The sequence below is a fragment of the Epinephelus moara genome, chromosome 6, assembly GCF_006386435.1.
Source record: "Epinephelus moara isolate mb chromosome 6, YSFRI_EMoa_1.0, whole genome shotgun sequence".
In the NCBI taxonomy this organism is placed as follows: domain Eukaryota; kingdom Metazoa; phylum Chordata; class Actinopteri; order Perciformes; family Serranidae; genus Epinephelus; species Epinephelus moara.
In genome coordinates, this window is record NC_065511.1 from 15,535,713 (window position 1) to 15,549,593 (window position 13,881).

Here is a 13,881-nt window from a genome sequence, read left to right on the forward strand (position 1 = left end):
TATTTTTCAAGGTATTGTATGAAAGTTCAGAATCTCACTTTACTGTAATGCAGCCTTTAAAACTCACAAATAAATCGACATCACATATCGATATAATATCAATATATTGCACAGTTCTAGTTATCATTAGTTAATGATCAATAATCTAAGGCCAAGGGCATAGGCACATGTGTGTGTGTGCAAACATACAGAGAAACAAAATCAGAGAAATAACCATTAATCACCTGTGGGCTTCTGAGCACTTGTGGTATTTCAGGGAATTAAAGGAGAAACCCAGTTATAATTGAGGCGCCGAGACAATAGAGCACATTTAATTACTTTGGAGAATCTAAGAGAGCAGCTACTACAGCCGACACCAAGTTATTGATTAGTGGGAAAGCCTGCTGTATTACTGCTAATTATGATCAGGACTATGTGAGATCATGCTACATCCACCTGATATTTACTGATATGGTCCATCATACCTGTATGTTCATCTGATGAAAGGTTTTCTGATGACCATACTGACACCAAATGATTAGAGGTCTAAAAAGAGGAGTTGTGATGCTTTACAGGAGGTGGAGCAGGATGAAAAGGAGGAGAAAGGGGTGGTAGAGGAAGATGGAGATGTGCTCAATGAGCAAGAAAGCTCTCAAATGACTTTAGAGCAACTCCAATTGACCATGTCCTCAATCAAGCTTTTCCCATGTGTGCGGCCGAGGAGAGAGTCCACTCTAATGTGAGCACATCGACAGTGGCTTCCATTATTCATACGTCCGGTACAGATTCTGTGTTGGCAACACATTTTGCAGAGCACACCTAAGTTGAAAAGCTGCCTAAGATGAGAAAGTGAAGGACTGTAAGTGCACTTTATTGGACACGCTTAACAAATGCGATAACTGTTTGCCATTTATTCTGCAGAGACGAAACACAAATAAATCCAGGTAGTCATGTCAGACCAGAACACCATTAAGGGTGGAGGGGAAAATCAATTCTTAGATGCATTGTGATTCTCTTTTAAAACACTATGTCTGGATGCAGAAAGTCAATAATCAGAAATTTAAAACCCATTTCTCGACATTATGATCGCTGCGAACGGTTTTGTAAGACTGGGCTGTAAGTTCCTTTAAGCTGAAACAGTTGGACGGTGAAACATAATGGGCCTGAACATGAGTTGTACTTATGTTAGAATATTTGAAACTGTTTCAATACTCATTTTCCACAGTACTGATACACCAATACTAGCTTGGCTTTCCCGCTCGCTCTTGTTGGCATTTACTGCAGTAATTCTATTAACCAAGAAAAAGTTAACAGAAGTAAATTCATTAATTTATTTTAACTATGGATCAGTACAAATGTGCTATGTTTTAAATGCAGCATGTAGTCACACAGTGAGAAAAAAAATAAATCATGTATAGTAATCAAAAACACTGTAGTAATCATTTTATAATCGCATCGTAGCCCTCTGAATCGTTATCGTAATTGAACAGTGAGGTGCCTGCAGATTCCCACCCCTTAACACTGTATTAAAATATACTATATGTGTGAGATGGTACTTAAATCATTGTAATAAAAAGACCGATCATCTACAAGATTGTATTCCACACAAAAAATGTACAACAAATGAGTTTCCTATAAAAACCAAACCTTTTCATTGAGTCTATTAAGACACTGCATGTACAATTAACCTGACACACATTTCATAGACTACAACGTATAGAGTCTGACAAAGAGAATTCCTAAATGGATAAAACCTAAAACTTCCTCAAGGTGGGCACGTTCAATCTAATTGAACAAAATAATTAAGAATGTGCTCTGACATTAGTAAATGACATTAAGATTGTGTTTCCATTTTTAATTAATAGAATGAAAGTGAAACGACCCTGGTCCTGCTGTGATAATTAGCTGTTAGACAGCTCATATAGAAAATCTATTGGTCTCAAAGAAAGAATAATGTCTCTGGGTGCAAGCTGCCAATCCCATATACAGGAATAGCCATAGCCAATTCTTCTTCTTCTTTTTTAAATTTTTTTTTATAATGTAATGGCTACATGTAGCCACCGGCCAGCACAGGGAGGACAAGAAAAGCTGGCCTGCTGGTTGAGTGAATGGAGAGAAGGAGTAATGCAGAGTATAGATTGCTGCAGTGGATATATTGCTGTACAGAGCAGAATGTGCTCAGCGGGGCAGAATTAGTCTATCAAGTAGCATAAGATAAAGCATGTAAAAACCCAGTCAGATAACGTATAGCCCAGCCTATTGACTGCAGCACAACACCACAAAGCATCTTAACGTGAAGGTTATTGCTCTATTTGTTTGTCAAAACTCTTGCTAGCTTCATTGCCATTACATTTTTTTGTAATAAGACTTAATTTATAGTCACCTATAGTTGATTATCACTTCAGTCTAATCAGAGTTGCAGCTAGAACTGCTGAGAAACATGTGATCTCTCTGATTTAATTCAAATACAAATCAAATGAAAATCAGTTTGAATTATATAAAGATTACATTTAGTTTATCATGTGTCTATTCTACTGTATTCTGTTAGGAGGGAAAAACACCATCAGCACATGCACAGTTATAAATGTCCATGCAATGATAACGGCAGAACGAAACATTCAGTCATCCAAGTTTGTGGCAGGCCTAATGCACACCTGCTTCTGTGGGGCGTCAGCCTTCAGGTAACCAGTTGAGTCAGTCATGTTATCAGGAACGTAATGTTGCCTTCTTCGTATTAGCAGCAAAAATAAATAACATATGAGCGAAAAAAATATACACGCCGACACTGGCGACAGTTACCCACCCAGCGCGTCTTGTTGGCCTCAACGTTGCCTCTTTTGTCCCTGTTCTCCGCTCATGCCCCTCAAGTCAGGGTTACTGTTTGTCCATGTGTAACTACTGCCCCCTGGTGGTCAAAGCCATTCACTGCCTCCACAGCTGCACTGCAGCATGGGCACACTTATGATGGAATACAGGGTTTTAATTAGGCCCCAAATATTTCTCCTCACTTGGTGGTCAGAAATAATTTAATGCAGTAATGTCTCAGATACACACAGATACACAAATAGATGTAACATTTATATATTAAATTTCTGATTTAAATTGTGATTTCTTTAATTATGGTGTTAATTAAGCATTAAATTACATTAAAAAAACAATTAATTTATTTAAGCATTTAATTATATGATAATTTATTGAATCATTTATTTGAGCATTTAATTCTATAATTATTGATGTATCTATATATTTGATCACGGCCCTTTAAACTGTCCATGCTCAGCATTATTTCCTCCTTGAAGTCCCCCAGTCGTCCATTAAAAAAATCGTTTTTGTTACTTCCTGTGTATTGATGACCTTTACTGTGTAGAATACGTGCACAGTTGAGTAAAAGGCCATTTTCACATTCATCTGCTAAAAGGAGGGTAGTTTCTCTTTGCTCACCTTGAAAATTAGTTTAACACGTGTTTCTATTAGCTGGATATTGTGACATCACAACTAGTTTGGAGCCAGTTGTGTTCCAGTATTCAGCACAAATGTAATGTGGAAACTTAAACTTAAGGCAAGTTTTACCCAGTTTTGCACAAATACTGAGAATGGACTTTTCAATGTAGCAATAAACAAAATTTGTATATTTATAGATCTGAAATTGTTGTTCAAGGCAGACTATTTGTCGAAAACACAGAGGGGATCTTTAAATTGATCTCCACTAGTTTCATGTCATTTCACTGAAACCTATGACTTTGCAGATTAAAACTTTACATCACAGTGTAGCCTCGACTCATAGTTGCAGCAATTATTTTCATGTCAGTCTCATTATTGCTCATGGTAATGCAAGTATGAGGGGGAATGTTCAGGGGAAACTGATTATATTCCCTGCTGGTGTCTTGGAGGATGCCTCACCATCCACCCTCTGAGCCTTTCTGATGCTGACTGCACAGTTTTTGCACAAGCTGCAGTGCACACACACACACACACAATGCTAGGTTGCCTAGCAACGTTGACCAGTCTCCTCTGGACCTAACTGTTTTGTTGTACTCACCTATCTGAGCAGCTCTGTGTGAGTCTTGTGCACCACGAGGTCCTCAACAATCTGCTGAAGCTTCTCTGTTCCTTTATACTCAAGGCAAGAGTCCACTACACCAGTCCACTCAGCCTCTCTGTCCCACTATAACCAGTCCACTCAGCCTCTCTGTCCCACTATAACCAGTCCACTCAGCCACTCTGTCCCACTATAACCAGTCCACTCAGCCTGTCTGTCCCACTACACCAGTCCACTCAGCCTCTCTGTCCCACTATAACCAGCCCACTCAGCCTCTCTGTCCCACTATAACCAGTCCACTCAGCCTGTCTGTCCCACTATAACCAGTCCACTCAGCCACTCTGTCCCACTCTAACCAGTCCACTCAGCCACTCTGTCCCACTATAACCAGTCCACTCAACCACTCTGTCCCACTCTAACCAGTCCACTCAGCCACTCTGTCCCACTCTAACCAGTCCACTCACTCTAACCAGTCCACTCAGCCACTCTGTCCCACTCTAACCAGTCCACTCAGCCTCTCTGTCCCATTATAACCAGTCCACTCAGCCACTCTGTCACACTATAACCAGTCCACTCAGCCACTCTGTCCCACTCTAACCAGTCCACTCAGCCTCTCTGTCCCACTATAACCAGTCCACTCAGCCTCTCTGTCCCACTATAACCAGTCCACTCAGCCTATCTATTCCACTGCGCTTTTCAAAGTGTTCAAAGAGTCAAAACTGTGACAGAGATTATCGTCATAAACAGCAGACACATCTCACTGAAGGTAAACGTTCCCCACCACCACGAGTGTTTTAGCACTTAGCATGCACCTGTTGGTGACGTGGGTCAACATCATGGGTGTGTATGATGTGGACCACTAAGTGTTTGAGGGGTGGTGCATTATAACAGTGATTAATTAAGGTGTACGCAGCCTTTTTAAGGCTGTGGTGGTGGCAGTGGTATTAGCATCATTAAAGGTTAAAACATAAACCCTTAAATGTAATTATGTGCTTAACTAGTAACTTAAGCTTTCAGATAGATGTTATGCAGTAAAAAAGTGCAATATTTCACTCTAAAATGTAGTGGACAGGGGCGTAAATATAGACAGTGCAGGCAGTGCGATTGCACTGAGGCCTCTGGGGTGAAGGGGCCTTAAGAGAGAGTGGGCCCTTTCAAGTGATTCAGATTGCCACCTTAAAAATATACCTTTGTTCAAAGATAAATGATGAAAAACAGAATATCATTAATCTAAAAACTGTGCCATTTCCTATATAAATCCTCAAAAAGGCTAACCCATCGGTGTCAGTGTTGTCTTTTTTCATTTCATTTTTTAAGATAGTAACTATCTATCTAGCTTTTTTAATATAAGCTATAAAATCTTTAAATATACTGTAAAAACAATCCAGTTAATGACTGATTTCTCCTTTCTTTGGTATTTTGTAAGATATGCACTGATTGATGTTGTCCAGTGTCAGGTCTCAATTTGTGTCAAGACAATACATGCACTATAGCATGCACCACGCCCCGTCATATTAGGGTGCACTGGGGCCCATCTTAACTTCCTTACACTGCTGGTAGTGGAGTCAAGTAAGTAGAGTAAAGTACCTCAGATCTGTACTTAAGTACAATACTTGAGTAAACTGACTTAGTAACATTCCACCACTGCTTGTCTGCTGCATCTGCTGATTTATCTCTTATCTTTTGTTTCATTCTTACACTCTGCTTTTTAACTTCCGCTTTTACTCTGTAACAGATGTGACTTGAAATGCAGCAAAGCAGGCCAACAAAACTTCATATAAAAATTCTTACATACAAATATAATCACTGTTTTTTTTTTTTTTTAATTTAGGTCTACTTAAAAATGTGGGTGACAAGAAGGCAACACAAAAAACAAAGTTGTTACAGGGAAAAAAAAAGTAAATGTAACTGCTAACTTCCACCCCTGATTATTAGGAAAATTAGCATTCATATTGCCCTCCTGGTTGTCCTCTGGGGTTTCTCTTTCTAAAGATGCCCCTCTACCTTAGCAGCCCTCTAGCTATTAGATATCGAAGCTGCACCACAAAAATAAATTGTTCAGTGTGGTGAATAAGGCTTTGTGACTCAAGCAAGACTGAATTGATTTTCATGGTATTGCAGAAAACAATGACAGCCTGGAATGTAGCACATCAACCTAAATAATCAATTGTTGTTGTTAGGGGCTAAAACATGCAAAAGTGTCACACAGACTCCTCCTCTTCCTCTTGGCTATCAGCATCATTTATCATCAGCAGCAGAACTGTCATCATCAGTGTGTCCTGAAGTAGATTTCACACACAGCTCTCCTTTTCTTGCCTTTAGTTGTGAATCCCTCTGAAGTCATCTCAATTTCCCTCCTATTTATTGTCACCTCTGCGCCAGTTCAAACATGTAATGTAGCATTATGGCTCTGACATAACATTTATTACTTCACCACACAATAAAAAAATAAAAAATAGCAGTGACAGAACAATAAAGCGAGCAGGTAACCTCGTCTGTTTTAGTACTCAATTGGCTCGACAGTGTAAATTTGTTAACTTTTTAAATACAAAACAGAGAAAAATGTCTCCTCATGTATTGAGTCAGTGATTTTTAAATCAAGGTGAATAAGACGGGGCACAACTCAAATACTGGATTATGCAATTGTTTTTTTATATATGTGAGCTTATATGCAGCATTTATAATTAAACTTCTCATGAAGGGTTGTCCTTGTTGGATTCCGGGACAGGAACACAACTTCCTCTCCAGCAGCGACAACATGACTGAGAGCACACAGACTGCCTGCGTCAGTCCACCATGGAGAGAGCCGCTGTGATGTCGGCCCACAGGACTCCCTCAGTACCAGAGTGCAACATCTCAACCTCCACCCTGGCCTTCGACCAGCACTTCACCACTACTGCCAAAGGAATACTGCTCCTGGCTGAGATAGTAAGTATGGATTTAAGCTGTTTGGTGGTTTGAAGATTGTATCAGTAGAAAAATTAACATCAGTTACTATTTCATAATCATTGTCAGGAAGTGGCAATCATTTTGATTTATATAAGGAACATTAAAAGAAAGGAAAAGTATATTGTGTTAGTAAGTGTGTGGTCTGCTCTCTCAAGGTGATACCGACACACACACACACACACACACACACACCTAGAAACAACTTGCTCTAAGTTTGGGTTGTTTCTCATCTACAGTAGTGCACGTATGAAGGCAGGTTTTGTGTTAGCATAGATTCAGAGATTCATTCATGACTTTCTTTTTATTAAAGTGGATCTGAAATTTGTGATTGTAATGAAAGTATGAATTGATTTTTGTGGTACTGCCCAGACCATATTCAGTGGAGTAACAGAAAAACCAGAAAAACGAAACATTACTTTTCTAAGAAAATAGGAAGTTACCCAAAAACACACCAAGCAAATCAACTCTTCCTCCTTCCTCTCCCTCATTGTGTCTCTTCCTTTCTGAATCAGCTGAGGAAAAAAGTCAGGAGAGCCTTTCTGTAAATACAGCCTGGCTGGCTGCCATGCAGAGGCTGGGCACGCCACAGTTTGAGTAATCTGACTGCAAGCAATTGCAACAAAAAAAAAAAAAAGTAGAATCTAATTGAAACACCCTAGGGCTTTTTATTATTTATTTATTTTTGGAAATGATGTTGTGAGATCATACTATGCATAACGTAATATCATAGATACATTAGATGCTGAGAAAAGAATGAAAACTACATTCAGAAAACACCACATTTAACTGCAAATTCTGGCTTTTGGGTTAAATCATTGTGACCGAAACACATCGGTAACTCAGCAGATTTTCATGTTAAATTGATAACCTGTTCGGGATTTTAACAGCAAAGAAACCAACTCTCTTTAGAGTCATGATTCACACCAGAAAATGTTTCTTCCTGTGATATAGAAACATCCAGCAGAATCTTTTGTTGTGAGACAGGAAGGGTGGGTTTGGAGTAGTGTTGGGAGGAAAGAGATTTATTTCTCACCACAACACTTTGAGGGGAGATGGGGCATGTTGGGTGTTTGGAATTTAAAAATTACTCATGGAACAACAAATGAATGGCCCAAACTTATAAACATAAGTGACATGAAACACTGCTTTATGCTACGATTTTTAGTTTAGGGAAATCAACTGCCTCAACATGCCACATTTTGTGTCCCATAGCTATGTCCTTTTTTATGACCTCCAAATATTTATCTGGTGAAATCAGTGAGGGTTTAAAGCTTTGACATGAACTTATTCTGTCAACATTCCATATAGAGAATTATAGTGCCAAACATTTTCCTCACCCAGTGTAAATAGATATAATGATGAGCTCCGATCAATGGAAAAACACAACAACAAAACTGTGTCACACCTTATTTGTCTTTGAACTTGTTTGTAGTTTTATCTTTCACCTCTCTTTATGTTTTATATCCTTCTCTCACGCTGAAGTACATCAAGAAGTAAATTAACCTCTCCTCTCCTCTCCTCTCCTCTCCTCTCCTCTCCTCTCCTCTCCTCTCCTCTCCTTTCCTCTCCTCCAGGTGTTCGGTATGCTGGTGTGGATTCTGGTAGGGGGTACAGACTATTTTGACGTGTCTGCTCTCTGCTGGGTGATGTTTGTTGCCATCTTGTGCTGGGTCCTGACCATCTGCCTGTTTATAATTTACCTCACTGGAGCCCACAGCAGGATACCACAGGTCCCCTGGACTACACTGGTAACACACACACACACACACACACACACACACACACACACACACACACACACACACACACACACACACACACACACACACACACACATATGTTTAACACAGGGGTGTCAATCTCATTTTAGCTCAGGGGCCACATACAGCCCAATATGATGTAAAGTGGGCCAGACCACTGAAACCACTGCAAAATAACCTATAAATATCAACTGTTATGTCATAACTATCTGCTCACTGTTTAAACTGCTCCTGAAACCTCTTGGACTTCACACGCGCATCAACATTAGGTATCCAAAGTCATCTAGAGGGCTGGATTGGACCAATCGGCCTGCTGGTTCTGGCCCCTGGGCCGTATGTTTGACAACCCTGGTTTAACATAACGGTCTCCCTGCTTCGTCTATTTATCTGTTTCACTGTGTTTTTCTTTCTTGTAGTCGCTGTGTTTGAACTGCAGTGCTGCAGCTCTGTATCTGGTGACAGCAGTAGCAGATGCTCTCTCAGTCAACCAGGCCATTAGGGGGCGACACAACTACAACTGCTGGGCAGCATCTGCAGTAAGAGCACTTTTCACAGTATGATCTGTTGAGAGGAAAGTTCATCCAAAAAGAAAGTTTTTTCCAGTACACATATGAATGTATATCAAAAACATCACTGGAATTCTTATGTCCACATTACACACAACTAGACAAGTGTCAGAAAACAACAGAAGTTTTCAAATTAACTGAGGAATAAACAACAACCACATGTGCAGGGTAATGTAGGATTTTTGCAAGCAAGCGATTGCACTGTGCAAATGTAGATACTGTCTTCAGCCTGGACACTAAGGTCATGTCCTCGCTATTGTTTTTTGGTAATGAAAACAACATTCTACAAATTTGTACAGATACACATGGTGGTTTTTCAAAGCTGATAAATATTTGTAGCTATATTAGTATTTTTATAATTATCATAGTATTGCTCCACCAGAACTACATTCCTATAAGCATGGGGAGCATTTTGAAACAGCCTTTGTACAATCCCTTAAATATAAACTATAATATCCAACTTTTTCGTTCCTAAAACTGATTCTGATTAATCAAGTCAGTGTATCTGCTGATACAGAGCAAACAGTGCTCTCTTTTATCTAAGTTTAAAATATCAAGACCTCACAGTGTGGAACTCACTTGAATCACTTGTATACATCCTAGCACGATGCCAGGGATTGCTGTGGGACTGTCATGATAGAATTAATATTAATGATAGTAAAAAATACTGAATTATATGATGATATTGACAAGCAATGTGTGTTTCACATGGCTTGGTCACGTCATGGCCGAAACTGTTCTGTGTAAATGGGCAGACTAAGTAAAATACAAATGTCGTTAAATTAGCAGCTCGTTTCATGTGCATTTGTCCTCCATAGATAAATGAATTACATCAATTGAATCAATTACTGTTTGACACATAGTTCCCAAGATGCCTCATTTGACAGCTTCAACAGTTTACCAGTGCACTGACTTGTTGTGAGTAGATAATGAGAGATTTTTCAGTTGTGAATTATGATCTTTAGATATTAAATGAATAAATGTACTCCTTCTCATTGTCTTCTCGTCCCTCTCTCTTTTCCCGTGTTCTTTTTCTCCTCATCTTTTCCACACTTTTCACGCTTTGCAGTTCTTTGCGTTTCTGACCACACTGTGCTACGCAGGAAGCAGTTACCTGAGCTACTGTGCCTGGAAAACCACAGAAGAAGGACAGTAGTCTTGTTTCCTGCTGTTTGAAGGCAACAGAGATCAGACTGGAAATTTGACTTCAGAGCAGGACAAATCAAACGAAAACTTGTGTAGAAACTGTAAATATGTTCATAGCAGAGTATCTTTGCTGCGTGACTTATGTTTAGCAGGAAGACACTGAGGCAGAGGGAAAAACTTTTGCTCTCAACGCATTTTTATGGACTCTGTAACTAAACAAAACGTGAGCTCATTAAGACAAGGCGTTCTCAAAACAGTGGAATCTGAGTTAAATTGTGCAATGACAAAAAATAAAATTTTCCTATGTTTGCCGTTGTATGTTTGAGGTTACTGCAGTGTCACACACATGAAAAAGCAGGGAGTTGTGGACGATCCTACACAAAAGTTGTTCTTCATTATCATTACATAAAATCAAGTTGCTTTGATTGAGTTGTTTTATTAATTTTGCATAACAGTCACAAAGTCACAAGAGGAAAAAAAAAAATCATACCTTTCATAAAATACAACAGCATATTGCATGCAACAGAATTAAATATTGGTCAGACTGAACATTTCTCCAACCATTTGAATATGCAGAAATACAAACCACATATATAATCTCTTAATATCCTTAGCATTCCTCAAAATACATGAGGTATTGATAAAGTGCAATAAATCACTGCAATCTGTCCTTCATGAGAATGCAAAATGCAAAATGCTTTTACTCAGAGCCTCTTCATTTGATGAAAAATATTGTCTTGTCTATAAAGTACATGTTTAGTAGATCCTGTGTGTTTAACTTCCCCACATGGGGTCACAAACTGAGTTAATCGTTCACAGTCACCCTTCATTATGTTTTTTTTTTTTTGTTTTTTTTAAATGAACAAAGACATTATTTTCCAGAAGTATTCATACAAAAAGTGGTAAAATATTACCCAGTGCACAAAGACTAAATACTTTCTTAATGGAAAAAGATAGGTTGATTATTCCCTGTTAAGACTGTTGTTAGTACTCAGTAGTCGTGGACTGAAGTGTTGGTTGATATCATCCGACTTCCCCAGTGAGCTCCCAAAGACTTGATCCCTGAGGTGGTATAGCGACCACTCAGCATTTTTAGCTCGCAACCATTGTCGATCGGGTAGAAGTTGAAAGAGGTCTGTAACAAAGCATCAACAGGTCAACACATGACCATGAGTAATAGTATTGATAACTGTAACAAAAAGGAAAAGTTGAAGAAAATTACATGTGTGGGCTGGCCAACTATCAGAGATCTCCCTGTACTGGTCACAAAGATCAGCTGATAGATATAGGTGGTGCTGTATTTGCCAGAGATCTGAAACATGACAGAGTGAGGACATTAACACACTTGGTACATGTGGTTAGTCCTGGATTAGTACACACATTTTGCATTTTTCATATAATGATGAATATAGTATAATATGAATCACAGTACACTATTCAGTTTAAGGAAAAATGTTGCTGCTACTATAATTTCCTGGACCTGTATAATAAAATAGATGTATACTATTGATATTATTATTTTATAAATGTCAACAAATAATAAGTCACACTGTCTTATCAGAATGTTTCAAATACACACACACACACACACACACACACACACACACTGACCTGAATAATGTACTCATCATCATATAGTTCCAGCTCCTGTGCATCTCCAAGTGTGCGACCAAAAACGTTGGACCAGGAGAAGCCATTGCGCACCTGGAGACTGCAGGGACAGACACAGGAGAGAGGAAACACGCTGTTGAACACCAAAAATGGTACTGATGTGAAGAAGATGTGAGGACACTTAATAAAAGAATTGTCATAATAGATTATTGCATGTGTAAGAACAAATAGGCTAGACAATAGAGCAAATGTGTTGGAAGCAAATTATTGATGCATGAAGGGTTCACTTTTTTTTGAAAAAGCAAGTCCCTCCCAACTTCATTAAAACTTTTAATGGGCCGTCCCTTTGAAAACCGCAACACCTTCCCCACTAACAACTCAATATGACATAACAACATTCAATTGTTACAACACAAAGCAGTTTAAGGTGCATAAAGTGGTCAAATCGGTGCTGCATTATAAACTTGTTAATGAATCATTTTCACAACATTCCCCAAATTACACATTAGATAATGTAGCAAACATAAAATAGCATATTTATCAAATGCTCCAACCACCCTGTTTTGAGACAAGCACTACTAATTGAACAGTTACTACCACCATCAAATGCACTGGTTATAGGCTCTGCAATAGCTTAAGGCTAAAATAAAAACAAATGTGGACAAGAAGGAGGACAGACTGACCCTGTGATGTAAGCGTTGATAGACTCCCAGACCTTAACACCTGTGATCCCTCCGTCTCCTGCTGTGGAGAAGGAAGTGCCACTCCCGGGTCCAACAGGAGGGGAGAAGGAGTAGTGCTCACTGGGAGCTGGAGAGGTGAAACAAATTCATTATGTGATGGGCAAGGGGAAGCTACTGCTTCTTGACTCAGCTTGACTTAACAATTTATACACACAGATCTTATTAGATGCCACATGTTTGTAGAAAAAAGTATAACATTGCTATAGAAAGACTCAACAGATGGAAATCTTACCAGACAGGCAGCTGGCGCAGAGCACAGCAAAGAACAGGAGGGAAAACATTCTGGTGTGTGAGGGTGTCCAGAGACAACACTGGAAACAGAAACCAGTTCAGCAATCATCATCATCATCATCATCATCATATGATTATCAACAGCTATACACATTTCTTTACACATAACACCAATCTGGCATTTTGTTTTATTAAGCTGTAAGTCCACAATCCAACAATCTGTGGACGGCCTAAGGCCAGTAAATAAATAATATTAAAATCATCAGAATTTAATCAGTGCCCATTGCCACAGTAAGATCCCAATCAAGTTGGTCCATTACAAAAGGAGCTACATCCCACGTAGTTAAAACCTTCAAATACAGATGCTCAGACTCACCTGCAGTATAGATATCCTGAAACCAGCTGGAGTCCTGAGCCAAGGATGAGATGACACTGTCACTCTGGCACTTATAAATCTATGCCCTCCTCCCTCCCTCCCTCCCTCCCTCCCTCCCTCACCATCACACACACACACACACACACACCCTTACATTCCTACTTGACAGCCTCTGCTGACTGAACAATAAGAGGCATATTATTCTAAGAGTTTGAAATTGATCCAGGAAGACAGAAATGTTTTCAAGTACATCATTAGGTTCGGCAACATAGCTTTCACCACATACGGGAAAGGTAGTCACTTGAACTTGACTGAACCTAATAGCTCGTAAACTCCATCTCCCTTTAATCTGCATTTCATCATTAACTACCTCCTTATGTTAAAACCAGTACAATTCTTACTAACTTTGCTCCTTAAACTGGTGTTACATTAGCCCTGATTGATTTGAATTTCAAAGCTCATTCTTGACCTTTAAAGAGAG

The 13,881-nt window shown here is 39.2% G+C and overlaps 2 protein-coding genes across 2 annotated transcripts; one reads left to right on the top strand and one right to left on the bottom strand.

Annotated features, from left to right (window-relative positions):
* The first annotated feature begins 6,778 nt into the window (after nt 1-6,778).
* Nucleotides 6,779-10,747, top strand: cmtm8b (CKLF-like MARVEL transmembrane domain containing 8b). Its single transcript, XM_050045892.1, has 4 exons — nt 6,779-6,946; nt 8,542-8,715; nt 9,144-9,263; nt 10,363-10,747. Exons 1-4 carry the CDS (start codon nt 6,815-6,817, stop codon nt 10,447-10,449), a joined length of 513 nt encoding a protein of 170 aa, XP_049901849.1. The 5' UTR covers nt 6,779-6,814; the 3' UTR covers nt 10,450-10,747.
* Nucleotides 10,748-10,868: 121 nt separating this feature from the next.
* Nucleotides 10,869-13,474, bottom strand: LOC126391262 (zymogen granule membrane protein 16-like). The gene is made up of 6 exons (XM_050045893.1): nt 13,401-13,474; nt 13,026-13,104; nt 12,734-12,860; nt 12,051-12,150; nt 11,662-11,751; nt 10,869-11,574 (listed from the first exon to the last, which is right to left on the bottom strand). Exons 2-6 carry the CDS (start codon nt 13,072-13,074, stop codon nt 11,431-11,433), a joined length of 510 nt encoding a protein of 169 aa, XP_049901850.1. The 5' UTR covers nt 13,075-13,104; nt 13,401-13,474; the 3' UTR covers nt 10,869-11,430.
* Nucleotides 13,475-13,881: the final 407 nt, after the last annotated feature.